At 37.0% G+C, this 20,020-nt stretch overlaps 1 protein-coding gene across 1 annotated transcript in view; it reads left to right on the top strand.

The window, feature by feature from the left end:
- Positions 1-20,020, top strand: part of LOC120634432 (dual specificity tyrosine-phosphorylation-regulated kinase 2) — a 214,323-nt gene that overhangs the window by 179,428 nt on the left and 14,875 nt on the right. Inside the window, exon 2 of the mRNA XM_039904988.1 lies at positions 19,745-19,901. Within this exon, the coding sequence (XP_039760922.1) occupies positions 19,745-19,901 (157 nt within the window). The remainder of the gene's footprint in view (positions 1-19,744; positions 19,902-20,020) is intronic.

The raw sequence follows: 20,020 nt of genomic DNA, 5'->3' as shown, positions 1-20,020 counted from the left end.
TCAACATAAGCATTCTTGATAATTGGAAATTTACAAAGAAAACAGTGTATGCCCAGCTTTATGTCGAGCTACCTTTACTAATGTTGTACGAAAAATTGAACAGGAAAATCGTTTTTCCAGCGTTTGTCACGTGTATTTTAAAAATATTAAAAGAAATCCAAAGCTCACGCCCCGAAAGTGAACAGTTGCCGATGTTTTACCGGCTTCATTTGAAACGTGTACCTACTGTCAGACGGTTCTATTTACATTTGAAGAGCTTCTGCCATGAGAGAGATGGATGGATGTTTGTTACTCTTTCGCGCAAAAACTACTGAACCAATTAGACTTAATTTTGGAATGAAGTTAGATTGTACCCTGAATTAACACATGGGCTGCTTTTATCCCGGGAAAATATACGGTTCCCGCAGGATTCATGACAAATCCAAAAACCGCGTACGAAGCCGCGGGCAACAGCTGGTTCGATATAAATTAGTTTCGATTCTCACATCTGCCAGGCTTTCTGTGACGGAAATTTTTTTTTTGTACAAAGACAATGTGATCCAATTAAACCAATAACTAAAAAAAATTAAAAGCTCGATGATCTCACGCAACATCAGTAGCTAGCTACCTTTAGCAAGAGATATTTGCTCGCACTCATTAATCGTCCAAGTAAAATTAACCTTAATGTTACTCATTTTAGAGCCGCAAATTCTATACTTCCGATTTTTGTTTTAAAAACTTTCCGTCATGTGGTACCTGAATACAGTTGTCACCAACCCTCCTCTTCTCCTGTGTGGTACGAGCCGACTCAGGGATTATAACAGAGAACGGGCAGCGTCCTCTGTATTACTATTAGTCCTTCCACCAACTGCGATAACCGACCCCTTGCCAACTGCGATCACCGACCAACTGCGATCACCGTTGGAACAGACCTATAGTTCAGCTGTGGACTTATTATAGGCACTTGATGAAGATCCATTTTACTTCGAAGTTCAAATATTTCCATACTCGAAACTCGACTCTTCGATTACAAGCGAGCAAACCTTGTGCAAGGCTACAGAGTGATAAAAGTTTGCATATTCGAGTAAAAATGCAAATTTGATATCAATTTCATCAATATTGGATTTTATTTGACCCTCGTCTGCGTTGTCTGGTTGGCTTTATCGGCGGGCTCGTTTCCTGCAGGTGTTAATATGAATTTCGAATATAAAAACAGCTTTTTTCGTTAACTGACAGCGGCAAAGTATATTTTTTGTTTATTTAGGGAAGTTTCTCGATGTTTTTAGGGTTCCGATGCGGAAAATATAACACCCACAGAATAGCTTTTATATCATTTGATCAATGCCACAACTGGCTACAAAGGAGTGTTATGTTATCAGGATGTATGTATATTCATGTATGTATTCCACCAAAACTTCTAAATGCCATGATGACTTTATGGCGACTTTTTCAGATGTGTGTGTCAAATTAAATTTAAAAATTATAGAAATCTCTTTAAAACAATCTTTTTAAAATATTCTAAAGAAATTTGTAGTTACAAGGTAAACATATTATGTTGGGATAGTTGAAGGGTTTCCAAATATAATTGCAGAGGGTAGTTGTATTGAATAGAAAAATCCCCCTCCACAACGATTCATAAAAAGAAGCTTAAATAAAATACCAACCTGTTTCACAAACACCAGGAAAATGTAATCACTTATTTTCTGTAAAATATGTATTTAGAGAATTTCTCGCAAGCATGCGATCTTTGCGAAATATTACGTCGTCAAAAAATGTCTAATGTTGTTCTTCCACGGAATGAAGATGTTCTCGGTAACCCTACTCCGCATCGCCTCAATCCGCGGAGCGCGCCCCCATTCTATCACATTACGTTTATAACGACGCGCACTTCATAACGTTACGTCGCATTTTTACCACATTCTTGCATTGAATCACTAAGCGTTTCTGTACCAAACACCGCCGCCCAGATGGTAAGTGGGAAACCAACGTGTAAAAAAACAGAGGACCACTTCTCAGGGCGTTCTATTAAGTGCCGCGCTGTGTTTATCAATCTGGAGCGTAGGTTTAAGATTCCACGCGTCGTCGTAGCGATGTTGTGAACTTGTAACCTACAGAGATTTGATGATTCAATAGAACTTGTAAGGGCTTGTAAGGCTTAATTCGAAACTCCTAACCTACAATATTCAAAATTCAAAATTAATTTATTTCAAGTAGGCCCAGTTTATAAGCACTTTTGAAACGTCCATTCAGTCTGTTCGTAGTTACTCTGCTGTGGGCAGCAACCCTCCTTTCGGAGTCTAGGACCGTGGGTTTGATTTCCGCAACTGGAAAATGTTTGTGAAATTATGCACATATGGTTTTTCAGTGTTTGTGTGTTTATCGATTAAGTATTTATGTACAATATTCATAAAAATATTCATCAGTCATCGTAGTACCCATAACACAAGCTAGGTACGCTTACTTTGGGGCTATATGGCGATGTGTACTGTTGGAGTAAAAAATGATGGAACCATCTCTGCGTCTATATCAACCCTAGGGACGGACGACCCTTCCGTCCCTTTGATGTAAATAGTGGAACTCAATTAAGCAGGTCTTGACTTTAATTCCGATACTGAGAAATACTCCATTATTATTTCACCATTACGGAAAGCAAATAAAGGCAACGAAAATAATATCTTTCATTTTACCGAAATCTGAAATATTTTTTAGCTTATTTTAAAAGGATGCCCGATGTAATTCTGTTTTGTTAAATAAACTGTTAGGTATTATGTTTGTATTTCTCATTTCGCACTCGATTGAAACTCGAGATTCGGTATTTCGAGGCTAAGTGTTTCTGATTTTTTTTTATTCTTCATTATTTATATTTACATTTGTTTATTTTCACCGTTTCTTTATTTACACTGGCCCAATTCTTTCCTTACAACCTCAATTGGTAATTTACGGAAGTAAGTTATTCTGTTTGAAAAAAAGTTAAGGGTCTTGCGAATGCCGCAGCCGCTGCATCTTTTCATTTTCTTTTTATTTATTTTTTAAGTTACTGTGTCAGCGAAGTATTTTTAGATGACCCGGAATAATTTCACTGCGAAAACCAGACTTACTACGCAAATTGACGTCTGCTGCTGCTTATTGGTCTATTGTAAAAATGTCTCCACTCTCCCTTTTTGTTTCATCATGTGAATCTCAAAACCTATGATTGCCGTTTCGGTGTCACAATTACGGTACCTAGGAAATCAGAAGTCCATCAGTCCTCTGAGTTACTCGTATTATGTGCCTCGTCTTACTTAAGTTTCGCATCTCTGTTATTGATTTCACAATTTCCGATGTTTTTAGTAGAACTCTGAACCTCGCTGAGTCACTCCTAAGCTTTCTTAATACTAGCTTGCTTAAGCATGTTTAAGCAAGTTAAAGACGCGTGCCCGGGATCGAGCTCGGATGATACAAAAATTTAAATATTTTTTCCTGGCTAAATTCTTTATTTAATACCTTTTCGATGCGACTGACATAGTTTAATTAAGGAATATTAACGACCGGTTATCTTTCGGAAAATCAATAAACCTCGATAACGAGGTGCGTAAAATATGAACATATACCAATGTTTTTTTTTTATGTTTTACACTCAATGTTTAAACGGGCTGAGGATGCGGTGTTCGCGGAAACATTTCATCGGTCGAAATTGAGGTTTCGTATATGAAACAAGACAGCAGGGGAATCGAGCGTTCTCGATGTTTTTTTAGTGTATAATGACTTATACTACTAATATTATAAATGTGAATGTTTGTTTGGATGGATTGATTGATTTTTGTAACCCTTACACGGCAAAAATACTGAACCAATTTGAATAAATTTTTGAATGGAGTTAGAAATCAAAAACTTTTTATCCCTAGATAATGTACGGTTCTCGCAGGATTCATGAAAAACCAAAAAAAAAACACGTACGAAGCCGCGGGAAACAGCTGGTTAATAATATTTATGCCTCTAAAAATGGATGCTGTTGCTTAAGGCTTCACCATTAACAAACCATTAACGACACAGGCCGAACACCGCGCTGGACAAGTGAGGAATGGTGGACTTCTACGGTGAGCTCTCAGGCAGGCATTCACCGTTAAAGCAATATATTGATATTTAAACTTCTTAAATTAAAAACGCACGTATCCTGAAAAGTTACAAGTACGTGCCGGGGATCAAACTCGGTCTCTTCAAAAGGAATTAAAAATTCTCTCTTCAGAATATTGGATGAAAGTTTTTATAACCTAAACTTATCAACCCAAATAAATTAATAAATAACTTTTGATAAGTTCCCTAAACAAACGCGGACAAAGTCACAGGACACCGCTAGTCATATATAATGATTGTTGACGACAAATGAAAATGCGCGCAGTAATCATTTTACTAACACGCACACAAGTAAATAGAACTGCTGTTACAAATATATCTTCATGTTCCTGTTTTTCTCCAAACTATAAGAGAGACTCCAGAGTTGTTTTGGTTATGGCCCGTTGACGCCCGGTCAACCCTGCTTGGGAATATAAAATAGTGTAGTAACAACTGTAACTACTCGAATACGAAATAGGTCTAACTTTCTAAACTTCAGTAGACTCCCGCGTGTCAAGTCGTGAATGGGGATTTAACTATCAAAAAACAGAGCTACCAACCTGAAATAACAACTGCAATACACTAACACGTCACCATAAACTTCAATGTATGAGTGCAGCCAACTTTGAAAAAAATAATTAGATTTACCGATGTCGGTGCAATGACAAATATTTTTTTTTTGAAGAAACTTTATCAACTTGTTTTACGAGTTTAAGTTTCATACAGACACATTAAAACCTAATTTAACGGCTACTTAGTCGCTCGAATTTCCCGAGAAATATCTCTCCTACATGAAAAGGGGAGATAAATCGCCCTTTTCACAATCCGGGGCAATTACAACCGGGCGCCATTCCAAATTGAGTTTTCGACTAGATTTTAACACTCCATTTTTCCAAAAGTCGACCTGATGGCCGTATTTTTCTCCGAATGTAGTTGTAGACAGTCATTACTCAAACACTTCAATTGAAATATTTCTCCACGGCTATTTGCTTTTTATCCTATTTTGAAACCTACTTACTCGTAATTACTTTTTAACTACAACTACAACAGCCTCTTGCACGTGTGATTAAGACAAAGTCTCACCATTATTTTCAGGTCCTAAAATTGGTTTTCGAAACAACGCCAAAACACAATTTAGCCATTAAGCCACACATATTATACAAATCGTACAACTTACACATATTATTTAATAATTCCAGCTAACAAGTATGTTTAATAAATAAATAGTAAAGACATAAACACTAAAATTTGTGTATTGTATCTGCGCAGTGCATACCAAGCATAGCCATTCAATTTAAATCATTTTAAATATGCAATTAAGTCTTGTCAAAGATCATACGTATTTTCTTTAAAACTATCCACGACCTGCAAGCAAAAATCTACCTTTTAACATGACCCATAAGTTTTTGTTGTTATTCATCCGATGAATCTCCCAGATCTCTAATTTTAGGAACTATATCTCTTTTTCACAAGATTTTTGTAGTAAAGCTTTCTATGGCAGAGCTCGTCCGGAGAAGTACCAGTACCACCATGCTTCTTTCTGCCGCCAAGCAGCATTGTTGCAATGCTGTGGTCCGGTCTAAAGGGCGTGGTTGGTGTAGTTACAGGCTTAACACCTACGCCTCAGGTTCGTAGACACAGGACAGCGCGTTACAGGATGTGTTTCTTGCATGGCCTTCTTAGTGTTGCCCTGTATATAGGCGATGGTTTTCCACTTACCATCAAGTGGACCATCGGCTTGATCCATCAATTCATCATAATCATCATCATCATCATCAAATCAACTGAGTTACATAGGTGTTTTGTATGACGTTCCAAAATCCACGATTTTGGGCCGCTTGTATCCAATGGCTCCCCGTGACTCGTTTGATGTCGTCTGTCCACCTAGTTGAGGGTTGACCAACGCTGCGCTTACCGGTGCGGGGTTCCACTCCAACTTGAAACCCCAACGCCCATCGGTTCTCCATTGCCACTTCAGCTTCGCGACTCGTTGAGCTACGTCGGTAACTCTAGTTTTTCTACGGATCTCCTCATTTCTGATTTGATCACGTAGAGATCCGTCAATTATTATTATTAAAATAACCACTCGTACGTGTGTGTTATCCGCTAGCCAAACAATAATAAAAACCATTTTGGAAATTCGATTTAAGACAAGTTCTATTGAATCGTCAAATCTCTGTAGGTTACAAGTTCACCACATCGTTTCGCGGCGTTGAATCTTTAAAGTAATTCGCGAAAGAATTAGTAGGTTCGTGAAAATGTTTCTCATATTTATTATTTTTTAATCTAATGACACCAATCTCGTCCCGGGAAGCTTCTTAATTACAAGTCGTTTGGTTACAACTCGGTAACGGGGTCACCCACATCTGTCCGATTACGGACGTTACGTGTTATGCTGGCGACACACTATTGTTGTGATTCGTCATATAATGATCTATTTCAACTGGTTCCACTTGTGGGTAAAGGTCTTTCTCATCATCTCAACGATAAGACGTCCACTGCTGGACATACTCGTAGGTCTTTTGTAGGGATTTCCACTCGCTGCGGTTTTGTTGCGCTTGTATCCAGCGACTCCCTGCGACTTCTTTTAAGTCGTTTATCAACCTCGTGGGGGGTCTGCCAACACTATACAGTGCAGGGTACGATTATAATAATAAGGCAAGGCTTTTAATGTAGTTTTAGAAATTTAACCCAGTTTAACGTAATTGTCATAAGTTAGAGATAGAAATGTACTTGGATTTACAACGCCAGTGTCCTCACTCCTAGCTGGCACTTAGAATTTCTTAGCAGATACATAAAACCTAATAACTTTGGCCTGACCTTTGAAATTGACCCTAGGACCGTTTGTATGCGTAGTAGAAAATGCTAACCACTAGATAAGAGGCAGTTACCTAACATAGAAAAAAATCTTAAATTTAACAAAGTCGTTCCACATTCACAAATCAATCGAAAATATTGAGATAGAAGAGAAAAGTAACTTGTCTAAACTGTTTTAAAAATATGATAATACATCATATTTTTCATTTTGGCTTAAGGTCATTAAAAAAACAACAATTTTTTTGTCAGTTACAAGTTGCATGAACATTACGCACCGCCGAATCGGTGTTGTACCTGTAGATGGCGCCAAACATCGTTAGTGATCATCTATGAGTTGGTGAAACGTTTTTTCTGTATGTATCACCCAAATCATTAAGCATCCGATTTAAGTGTTTCCTGGGTTTAGTGAATACGGGCAAATGCTGTTTAGCGTTAATTACACTTTTGTTGAAATTTAACAATTATTTGGATGTCCTGTAAAGCATTTTAAAAAAAGAACGTTAATAAAACCTCATTCTTTCTATAATAGTTATTGCATCTCCGACCAACTATACGATCGTGTGGAGTAAGTTCCGCTCAAACGACTGTTAACTGTACAAATAAAAGCGAAGAGTTGAACTAGTTTTGGCTCTCTTCAAATACGTTTTGGGTTCGCCGTCAATATGTGGAGACGCAGTTTGTTTTCAATTCAGTTGGCTTCAGTTGGCTCCAATGTTTGCTAGCTCATCGGTCGATAGTGTGGGTCTAGCATTAAACGTTTTACCATACACACAATTTCAGTCTCTTTTGTTCAAGTTGGTACCTCATAGATGTTAGGCACTGCACACATGTGGACACTTTTTGTTTTCGTCACTGGCCACATTTAACAGTTAATATTGTCGTTTCGTAACATCGTCAACACCAGTCGTATCTAATGTAGACAGTGATTTGCTATCCATGTGCATCATAGACGCAAGGTATATGCGGACACTTTTTGTTTTAGACACTGGGCATACTTACCGTCATTATCTGCTTAATTTATGGAAAGTCACTTTAGTATTCCACTTATCCAGTTATTAACTTCCATTTGTTAAACTATTAACCATTCAACGTCAGTGTACTGTTTATTTAACTATTGTACTGATTGCAAGTGTTTTACTGTTGTCTTTAAGGTGATTTTCATAAAATCCGCATTTAAATGGAAGCAATCAAACAGAAAAGAAACATCGGAAATACGTCCAACAGCATTATTTTAATGACCTTTTTCTGAAATGCATTATAAACGTTGCACAAACGTCTCCTAAAAGCTTTTGACACTACTGCCTGTGACTCAGTCTACCATGTCTGAACCAAGTGTCCACACGTTTGCACAGCGCCTAAGCTCTATTTCTATGCACGTCATTCACCATTTTGCTGCTTGTTTTTTTTTTTTCGCGAGATCACTTTTCGCGTCTCCGCGAAGGTTACATAGCACTTTCTGTTGCGGTTTTGATTTTCTTGACCTGGTTTCCAGTTTAAATAAACTAACGCAACGGATGGATTAGCATCGGGCATGCGTAAATTAGAGGGTAATGGGCTGGTGTGAAAAATAAACGTCTCATTGTGTATTCGATTTGTTCGATCTTTTAACACCGATATGTTGAGGCATAAACGTCTGTGTAAATCGAGGTATATCCAGTGATCTGTCAATACAATCGCGAAGTTGGGTGGGAACTGTATAGGAAGGTCGAGCTCTTTTGTTTTGTTTTCTCTGCAGTATGAAGAGTAGTCACGTAGTGAGATACGTAACGTGCTGATGTGTACTATTTTATCTTGTTTCCGACATGGAGATGATACTATTTTTTATTAATAATGTATGTTATGATAGTTCATTATATCAGAACTATCATAACAAAAAAAAAAAAAAAAAAAACTATTACAAACATTGATGTTTCTTAGGTGAAATCAAATAAAGAGTAGGTACTTAATCTGAATTTAAACTAACTTAGATAGTAAACGTACATTACTGAACGTGTAATAGTTTCATGAATCAATCTTATAACGCACTTTTGATTTCTAAAAATATCTTTTTCCATTGTAGTAAGAGTATACTGATATCTACAGCTATATACACTCTGGTCTGAGCTAACAATAAACAGTGAAGTAAAGTACATTTTGAATATTGCCCAGAGGTGTTGTAGCTCGGATGGATTAAAGGGACTGTATATTAATGCCCAAAATTCATTATCAATCTTATCCGAAATCTTCAGATCGAAGATTAAAGATTTATTGTTGCTATCTCTTTTTAAATCTTCCCTGTTGTTAAGGATGACACTACTAACTTTATTGTGTGATCTGAAGACCTTGAGTTCAAAAAACTAGTAGTAGCCAAGCTTTTTGTGACACATCTCGTCCGGGCAAGTATTACCGGCAAGCTTATTTCATTGCAGGACGTGTTCCTTGGATGTCCTGCGAAGTGTTGTTCCGTTTATAGGCAATAGTTTTCCATTAAGCCTATTCTATAATTCCAGGTGGCCTATTCCATCAATTATTTATTAGTATAAAAAAACAGGGAGCGCCAAATGGCGTGGTACCCACTGGCGATAAATTTTATTTATTTATGTATATATTTGAATTTAATCAATCTTATATCCCCAAAAGTATATTGACATGACGACGCCCGTTATATTTATTGTTTTAAGAGCGCGCTATTAATCTTTTACGAGCTTTCCAATTTCCATATTAATGACCAAAGAGCCCCGTCTTTACCGCTTGTCTTCCTTTTATCGTATGAATTAATTAATAACTCCATTAGCATAAAAGGCGCCTTGCATGAATTCTTAATTTTTCACTTCACGCATACCGTCTTATATAAAAAGTAACGAAATTACTTACCATTTTATTGCCACTAAATGTAATTAATTTTCAAAATGCGGTCTGAAATGTTATGGCTATAACGAACGAAATGGATATTATTTTACGTCTATTCGTAGTAAGTACAACATCATTTACGTACTTTATGTGCTGTAGCATTACGGTCTCTGGGAATTTTAACAATATAATTTTCTTTACGATAATGTCGGGTTTTTCGAAACTGGAAATAGGTGAAGTCCATATTAAAGCTAAATTTATGAATAGCAACACAGTCGTAAACATGAATTTTAATGATTTAATTTAAGTAAGTATTCCTGAAAGTGTGTTTTTTTTAACTACATATGTATTTACATTGACAAAAGGGACGCTTAAGTAAAATTGTCGTTTCATAAAAGTGTCCACAGTATTGAAGTTAGATTCAAGTGGAGTTCATCAAGCCAAGTGCAGGCCAAGTTCATAGCGCTATGAAGGGGAGGTCAGAAAGAAGGAATTCGAATTCGAAGGCGTTAGCACCTAGCATCCTAATGCTTACATAAAATGGTATGTTTGCGGAGAACAGAGTTGATGGCTTCTTCGCAGTTATTAAGAAGAAAACCGCGTCCCTCAAAAGTAGGATCGAAAGTAGCTCCAATATTGTTTAGAAGGTTTTAGCTGACAGGCGGGATTGTATACTTACAGCACACTGGATGTCAGCTTTAGTATGTAGTAACATTAATTATATTAACAACCATAAGGTTAGTTAAGTTTATTCTGAATTACTAACACATGGACCTTTGTAGTCTGAAATAAATGCAATAGAATGTAAAATTCATGTACCAAGGTCGGTCATATTATGCCGATTTCAGGAAAGGGTTTGGGTTGTGAGTTATGCGCGTTTTTAGTTTATTTCCACTTGCCATCAGGTAGGCCGTCTGCTTCCGTCAATATTTTTCCTCCTTCTTCCGTAAATTTTCCTCTGACAACCGAGGAAGCCCTGTCATCGGAAGTACTACTGATTATTTCATTACAAAATATTTATATTGTGCAGTAAACGATTGCTAGAGACTGTGCTAAAAATGTTACCGATGAGGACTTATTTTTATGTGTTGGGTTATATGAGCGTTCTACTATAGCAACCCCTAAATATTCGGAGCGCCGTATCTTGACATACCTAATATATCTATGACAGGTTAAGATACTGGAAAGCATCTTGACTCCGGCAATCTCGTATATATCTGAATAGATCTTAAGACTATTCAGCGTATAGGTATCGTTACTAGAGCGTTATGTGTTTTTTTTGATAACTTATTGCTTTGTCTGAACTATAGTCACAATATTTTATTAGTTACTAGCGTACCCAGCCCGCTTCGCCGGGCTAGATTTTGCTTTATTTTATTTAAACAATAAACTTACATCATTAAATTTCTAATTAAAATCTCATAATATATTAAATCATTTATTTCTATTCTATTCTATTCTCTTCTCGAGTGGGTGACGATCATTATCTACACCCATGTACACCCAACAATAGAATATCATCATAGTAAATAAAAGCTGTATTTGACAGTTTGACAGTTCAAAAATAGGAGTGCTCCGATTTTTATAATCGAACTTTACAGGATTACTCGCCAGGTCAATCCTTAGATTCCCTGGAAGTTTCATTGAAATCGGTCTAGCCGTTTCGGAGCCTATACTGAACATACCAACACACTTTCTCTTTTATATATATAGATTCTTTTTTTTCCACCGGATTGTAAACTATGCTGTAGTCTATGACAGTAGCGGGTTAAACTGTTAATGGTATATTATCAGTTTTATTAAAACGATAATTCTACCACTAGATAAAACAATTTTAATTACGGGCACATGAGGCACGGCTCAGATTGATAAATAAATTAATAAATATATATTATAAATAAATAATTAAATCAATAAATTGATGGGCACAGCGCTTCACTTTTCAGGACATGTTCCTTGCACACCCAGCTAATTGTTACTCTGTTTATGGGCAATGGGTTTCCACTTACCACGAGCTGGACCATCTGCTCGGTCCGTCACTTACATACACATAAATAATAAATATAAAGGAAACTACATAATTTTATTTTATATTCGTAACTCTAGTAAATAAGCATATATACTAAGACAATCAGAATATATCAGAATCACCTGTTAATTATACATAACTGCCAAAAAACGCATCATCATTGATAAACAATCAACGAAAGTCGTTGCAATCGCTAGTCCGTCTGATATGACGCCTTATGTTCTTAGAAGTGACATATCCGTCATGAGCATCACTCTTTACAGGTGGCTGCCAACGCTGACATAATGCAGCAAGGTCTAGTTCTTGGTAATTGATAAAAAAAAATATTGCGCATATACTTAGTAGAAGAGCCAAAAACATCGAAAACTATTTGTTAAGAAAATTTTTTGCAAACTCTTTCCACCCTGTATGTCTATATACTTATATTGATACTAGCTGACCCCAGCGCCATCTTTCGGGCTGATTTGTGAATCTAAACCATCCAGGGTGTCCACCCAAACGCATACCGAAAAATTCATTCAAATCGGTCCAGCCGTCTAGGAGGGGTTCAGTGACATACAAATGCACACAAGAAATATATATATAAAGATATAAATAAAGCATATATTTATATATTTAGCGGTCATCAGTACGTTCAAACCGTGTTACTTTTGAGTTATAAAAATAAGAATTTTCACTTATGTTATTGTTAGTAGGTACTTTTGTACCAAGTAACAAATAACACAGTCTACTCGCAAATGAAACAAAGACGATTTCTACGTACAGTATTGCATTGGTTCTGCAATCCGCTAAATTTCTCGTCGAAAATTCGGCGATGTGCTTCAGGTTTGATCGTGACCGAATATTCGGCGAAATCATTATTTGTGAAACCTCTACTTAATATATTAGATGTGAAAGTTTGTAAAGATGTTAAATGTTTATTACTCAATCATTGGAGCGAATACAATTATGCACTACAGGAATAAGCCTTCTTTTAGAATGTGAAAGGTGTCAAAGGACTTCTCACTTCTGCGATAAAACCAAAAGTTCATGCTGCACAGTTTCTTAGAACTTTGTTTAATTTTTATATAATCATCATCATCACCTCGGAAACGAGTCTCCTCTCTCAGAATGTGGAAGATAGACTTCACAAGCCTTTGAGAACATGTAAAATTCTGAGGCATGCAGGTTTCCTTACGATGTTTTCCTTTCCAAAGTTATATTTTAATTGTTGAAAATGAAAAACGTATATAACTCCGAAAAGTAAGAGGTGAGTGCCGAAATCCTGACCACTGTGGCTAAGCGATCACCGCTCATGTTTTTTTATATGTAACTTTGTAGTTACTTTAATAATCGATCATTTATTTATGTGTAAAGTGCAATCTACGCTAATCATAGTAATATCGTGGTATTGTCTACGCCGCTCACGGCTGGCATTTCGCCAAACGCCGGCGCTTCCGAGAAGACGGTGAATTGGGGACGTACAATATTATCGTCGTTAACAATTTTCTAAGGAACTTGCAGTTCCTGTAGGGTTCCGACAATTATACGAGTGTATCACAGTTCATTGACTCCATTTCCAATTTTGGCCGGGTACTCGTCCTGTAATTTTCTAGCTCATTTCTCTATTCAGCCAAATTAGATTCTGAGAATTTCTGTCCCGAATGATCTATGAAAATGTATCAAATTACTAACGTTTTACATACAAGTATGTTTCATTTCAAAGTACTAATTGCAATTTTAATAAAGTTCCTATTTCTCTTTATTTATCTTAAATTGGTTTTTGTATTTTTTTGCGACTCCATTTTCAAAGATCATTCTTAGTTAAGTATTCCATTGATTCTGTAATTTCAAAGTCAGTCAGATTTGGGCATATTCCACTTAAAGATTAATATTTTTTTATTCCACTACAAAATAGCCTTTGACTGCAATCTCACCCGCTAGTAAGTGATGATGCAGTCTTAGATAGTAGCGTGCTAACCAGCTAACCTGTTAAGCTATGACAGTTAAATTAAACCCATATACGAATTTCTACACGGCATCGTACCGGAACTCAGAATTGTTTCGCGGCATTTCTTTATTGGTAGGGACTCGAATAGATCTGTGAAAATTCTGAATGTATAAATTTCCAAATTACCTCTGCCTGGGAATTAAACCCGATCAACACTTAATGAACCTCAGCGATCACCACTGCGCTAGAGAAATCGTCACAAAACTACAAACACACACTACACTCTCCATAAGTTGATGATTTCAACAAGACGGACTAATCAAACCGTCAAACGAGATCACAAAATGTTCCATTAGGTACTTAGTGTTTTCGCAATGTCGGTAATAGAAGTCGTTGATAGATTGCAATTAAAAGTTTCCTAACCACTATGATAAATGTTTACGGTTAAAACTCGGAATAAATTCGTAGTAGGGCTAGTTTGCAAAATACACAAGATTATTTTTTTTCAATCAGCAAAAGATTATTTTTTTCATACAGTTATATCTGGGCTTTTGCCCGCATCTATTTACATTTCATAGAAACAGTTTGTTTTTCAAGGATAAAAGATACCTTATGATACTCTTCGTCGTTTCAACTAACTCTATGCCAAAAATCGAATTGATTGGTTGCAAAGTTAGGGCGCTAAGCGAGAACAAATAAATAAATAAACAATCATATTCAAGCATTTATATATTTTATATTAGTAAGGATTGACGGACCTTTGACGAGTGGAAGACTCTTAACAGGGCATACATGGAACACGTCCTGCAACTATAGGTGTTAAGCCACATGTACGTGTCATTACACCGGTAACCTCACCATTCAGGCCAGAATTCACCCTCACCCTTCAGGTCAGAACAATGCTGCTTAACGGCAGAAATACGCATGGCACGGTTTGATGTTCTTGCATCGAGGAGAGCGAAGAGGCGAATCGTCAGTGGTCGTCAGTTTTTGCCGTAGCAAGTGTGATTGAAATTGTCACTCACGAATTTGTCTGTAAAGTCAAAGGAGAAAATGCCTCCAAGACAATGTTCGAATCGTCTAACATAAAAAAAAGAGGTCTGATTAGATGTACCTATTTACTATATACATTATAATCGGTGTTATTTCACTGTCTTTCATAAAAACTTATGAATGAAATTCTACGTAAGAGTGAATTTATTTTAATGTAACGTTGTTGTTTCAGTTTGCAAAATTTCGTTTGTTTATGATCCCGAAATATTCACGTAGTAGAAACACGTTTTGTTTATCATCAAATTCTTGGCGCTGGATGTGATGAGAATCGCTTTCCACTATAATTGTGATAATAATTTGTTGTAATCACTGAATTAAAAACATAGAGAAACCGTGTACTCTAATTGTTAAGTACTTAACAATTATTCATTGTTTCATGCATAGAGGGTACATTGCCGAAGATCGGTTTGGTGTGGAGTACAAGGATTAAAGAAATTATAAATACAGATTCTCCTGCTTTTCACGTAGTATAGCAAATAAAGCTTAATTTTCATAATATATTGATTAAATATTAATAAACAACATTGTTACATCTTTCTCTACAACTTTAAAACTTCAAAACTGGTTTAATCATCAGCTTTCAAACTAATCTCCTTGTTCTAAAACAACGTTAAAACATAACCTTAAAGAACCTATGATTAAGAGGTGGTTGCTGTCTACTTGTACTAGCTGTAGTTTATTACGTTTTTTTTTAACAAAATCCGTGGGAACGTGTTACTCTCCGCCCTCTCAACTAACTGTATGCCAAAAATCGAGTTGTACTGTGGCTTATTTTAGGGCGTAAAAGAAGGAAAACCAAACTTACATGAATTGGCATTTATAACACTAGTTAGGATATTCCTCACTTTCAAAACTATAAATCGAGCTACAAGAACACTCTTCTTGTAATTAGTAATACGCACAATAGGTTATAACGATCGCCTCGTGCGCCACCGTGCGTCAGTGATCTACGTAAACGCGTGTTTATTTTAACCGGAGTACGATCGGAAAATGTAACTGCAAGCTGGTTCCAGGACATGGTTTAATTAGCTTCGGCTTTGTTACAACACAACCGAGAATTATTACAGGCTTGCTGAAGTTCTACGAACACTAGATAATATTGTTATAGACAACATAGAGAGACGTGAGCTCGTTGTTATAGGCATGAAATTATTAACTAAAGTTATTAACTAAAATTAGAGGAACGGAGGCAAAAAGTTGAGACTTTAAGACTAAATTTTTTTCGGAATGTTTAGGTTTAAAAAAATGGTGCTGTCTATTAATATAGAAATTAACTATGTTAACGGCTTAAAGGCGAATTCCTATGTTGCTATACTCAAGCTCAACGGCTAAGCTTAACTTTACGGAAACGAAGTTTAAACAAGTATTATTCTGTTTGCTAAGTAATGTTGAGGCTTACTCCTAAATATGTAAATGCATCGGTCGTAACTAGTTCCACCATATTGATAGACAATGTGGTACCGCCGATCATTTTAGCAGTCATGGGCTTTTATTAGTAGTAGAGTTTTTTGTAACATAGCTCGTTCCATAGGGAAGTACCTACTATCGCCATGCTTATTTCTGCCGCTAAGCAGCATTGTTGCAATGCTGTGTGCTGGTCTGGGCAGGATTGCCGGTGTAATTACAGGCGCATGAGACTTAACACCGACGCCTCAAATTGATGGACACAGGGCGGCATGTCGCAGGACGTGCTCCGTGCGACTCGCTACGGTTTTCAGCCAACCATCTGCTTGGTCTGTCAATTATTACTACAAAAAAAATTATAAAAAAAAAACTTTATTGTAATAAAAAAAATATATAATCTTTTGCCTGCAATTATGCTTGAAATTTGACCGATATTTCAGTCGATCACAATGAATCCGGTTACCGTAAACGATGTTTTACCATGTGCTATAAATAACACCGGTATTGCAAGTTAAATTACAAACAAGGCGAAATGGGGAACAATACGTTCTAATTTCATTTTTGGTAACGTAAACATTATTGAAGAAAACAGTGAACAGAAATAGCATGCGCCAAAGCGGAATCACTCGGATGCAAATTCTGCTCCAGTCAGCTTTGATTCTTTGATATATGCCTATTTCATATACTCCTTCTGTCTGTACTAAATCGGTATCGTAGTTTTATTTGTTGTATTTCAAGGTTGAACTCGCGTGTATTGTTTGACATCAAGGTCTACGCTTTTTTTTCTTCTGTTGTTTTTACCCGTTGTTTAACATAGTCTGTTTACTATTTTGGTGAACGTTAACGTTATACCAGTGATGGTATCTTACGAAGGAAAAATTTGATGCAGAGGACAGGTCTGAACTCTTATCCATCAAGATATTTGAATTTTAAAACTGTCAGTAAAGTTTGACGTCACAAACTTTACGGATCTTGTATGAAAAAACACTATTAATTTTACATTGGAACCAACATAAGGTTAGGCATTGTAAGAGTTATAAAAAGCCTATCCTTAAGTATTTATAATGCGTACTGGAGATTTTCTTCATTTTGTATCATCTGCATACCCTGTGCATACTCTCTATGCACGCCACTGCTGATAGTTAGGAGCTAAATAAGAGACAAGTATTGTGAAATAACAGATAGACATTTGAATTGTATTTATTCGCATAGTCTGAACTCTACAGAGTTGTTCAACGAACACGTTATTGTAGGTTACTGTAGTTGTTGCAATATTTGATCTAGATACAAGTCAACCTATCAACCATATTTACATTTACGTAGGCATGTCTGAGACATTTGAGATATCGCACATAAATTTTGATATAATTATGATACATACTAATATTGTTAATGTATACGTTTGTCTGGTGGTTTGGTTGATCTACTTGTAGTCTTACGAAACTTGTCACACGTTTATTCTTGTTTATTGTTCTTTGACGAAGTTTGTCAAACTGGAAGATGGGCATAGGATACTTTTTAAGGAATATTATGTGGAAAACGTTCAACTAATTAATTGGCTTGAATATTCATACAACACTCCAATATATACATAGTTACAGCATCATTCGGCTCAACTGACCTTAGTGCTCCCTTCCTCTAGAGTAGGCCTTACATCAAAATTCAAAAATTTTAAATTTATTTATTTCAAGTAGGCCCAGTATATAAGCACTTTTGAAACGTCAAGTCAGTCTGTTTGTAGTGACGCTACCACCGGTTCGGAAGGCAGATTCCACCCAGAAGAGCCGGAAGCCGGCCATCTTGTACGACACTGACTATTAGATTACTGCTGACAATGCCTCCTATCACGACGCTGTTACAACCTCTGCGTTACTTGAAGCGTCGCTGCCGGCAAAGCCGATGTGCCGCTTTGGGGTGCGGACTAATTACCGTCACACTCTCAATCACCCCGATCGTCGCCTGAGCCGAGGTTCGGCCCCTCATGAGCTGCCCTTTTAGGCTGGTAATCCCTTAGCTTCTTCGAGCTATAGGATTCAAACTCACTGCTCAAACTGGCTGTTCTTCATTCTGAGGAATGCTAAACCGCCTGGTTACGCTGTTAAGATCCATATGGTTTTCAGCTAACCTCAGTCTGATAAAAGCGATTTAATAATACCTTTGCTGTTCGTGACTTAAGCATAGAGGTAGCTTGCATCCTTCTTGTCCAGGAACACAAGCGTTATCCAAAGGATTTTTAAGAAAACAATAAGACGAAGGCGCGTGAAACAGCTAGTGCATACTTATATTATAAATACGAAACTGCTTGCTTGTTACCTATTTTCGCCTCAATAACTGCACCGATGTTGATGAAATTTTGAACGTACAGAGCAAGCATCCAGATGGAATCTTTATCTCCGAACAGTAACAGGTTAATGTACCCTATATGAAACAGAAACAAACGCAGACGTGGTCGCGGGGAAAAGCTAGTTTCATAATATAAGTAGGCTGTAAAATGTGGGATAATATCAAAAGTTGCAGTAAAATACTGAGGAGTGGGTGTCTGATGGGGTGATACAGTTTAGAGTTGCGACAGCGTGTATCCAAGATTACGTTCATTGAGCAATGTTTTTCTAAATCCGTAACGTCTATATCCACATTCCACTCCGTTCCGTGCAGTGCCAGGGACGTGCCAGGGCCGTGATCTGTCAATACGCAAAATATTTTTGAGTTGAATTAATTCTCTTTGTGAGGATTTTTTTTGTGGCATTCATCAATGACTAACCGAGCGAGTAGTGAGCATAATTTATTTAATGCTAAAAAAAGCCGTTATCGTGTAGTACATAATAAGGTGGCATTTCCGCCAGAGCTGTGCGATATAGCTAAGCAGTGGGAGAGGTCAAATGTTACTGAGCCCTTAAGTGATAAGTACTATTACGCATATTTAGCACCTCTCTAAACAAAAACATATTTTCGTTGCTACCAGTTCTTGCCTCAGCTATGTAAATAAAAGTTCCTCATCGGTAGGTATCTTTCCAGATTTCTAGTGGAAAATCATACGAAGACTTGCAATACTCACCCCTAACCGACCTCCCGTATGTGCACGACAAGAAATGGATGCGGGTTTTTTATATTAATAATTGACGGGCCAATCAGATGGTCTAACTTTAGATAGCAAGTAAGGAACACAAAGACCTCATGTACTTTTAAATAAACCAGCAACCACACCCTTCAATGCTGCTTAGCGGCAGAATTAAGCGTCAGGGAGGTACTTCCCCGAACGAGCTCTCTCACGAACAACTCAACTACTTCTAACTTCTTCTTTGTCGGCCGACCGGCCCAGTGGGCAGCGACCCTGCTTTCTGTGTCCTAGGCCGTGGGTTCGATTCCCACAACTGGAAAATGATTGCATGATTGTTTTTTCAGCGACTGGGTGTTTATTTTTATATTATAAGAATTTATGTGGATTATATTCATAAAAATATTCAACAGCTATCTTAGTACCCATAACACAAGCTACGCTTACTTTGGGGCTAGATGGCGATGTGTGTATATATTTTATTTTATTAATTCTTCTTAATTGAGATTTTCATATGTGTTGAATTCTATTAATATTATCCTTTGTATCTTTCCAGGTGATAGACTTCGGCAGCTCGTGTTACGAGCACCAACGGGTGTATACGTACATCCAGTCGAGGTTCTACCGCGCGCCCGAGGTGATGATGGGTGCCAAATACGGCATGCCCATTGACATGTGGTCGCTGGGATGCATATTAGCGGAACTGCTCACAGGTGATTATAGTTTACAGTACACAAAATCGATTTCGGCCCAGATGATTTGTCATAGTAAACCCAATTTTATTTCCTTCGCATATTATCACTGACTCAACACTGACTCGACTGAAACTAAA

The sequence above is a fragment of the Pararge aegeria genome, chromosome 24 (assembly GCF_905163445.1).
Source record: "Pararge aegeria chromosome 24, ilParAegt1.1, whole genome shotgun sequence".
NCBI classification, from domain to species: Eukaryota; Metazoa; Arthropoda; class Insecta; order Lepidoptera; family Nymphalidae; genus Pararge; species Pararge aegeria.
Note: the sequence above shows the minus strand (reverse complement) of the source record. Positions and strands in the feature narration are given on the sequence as shown.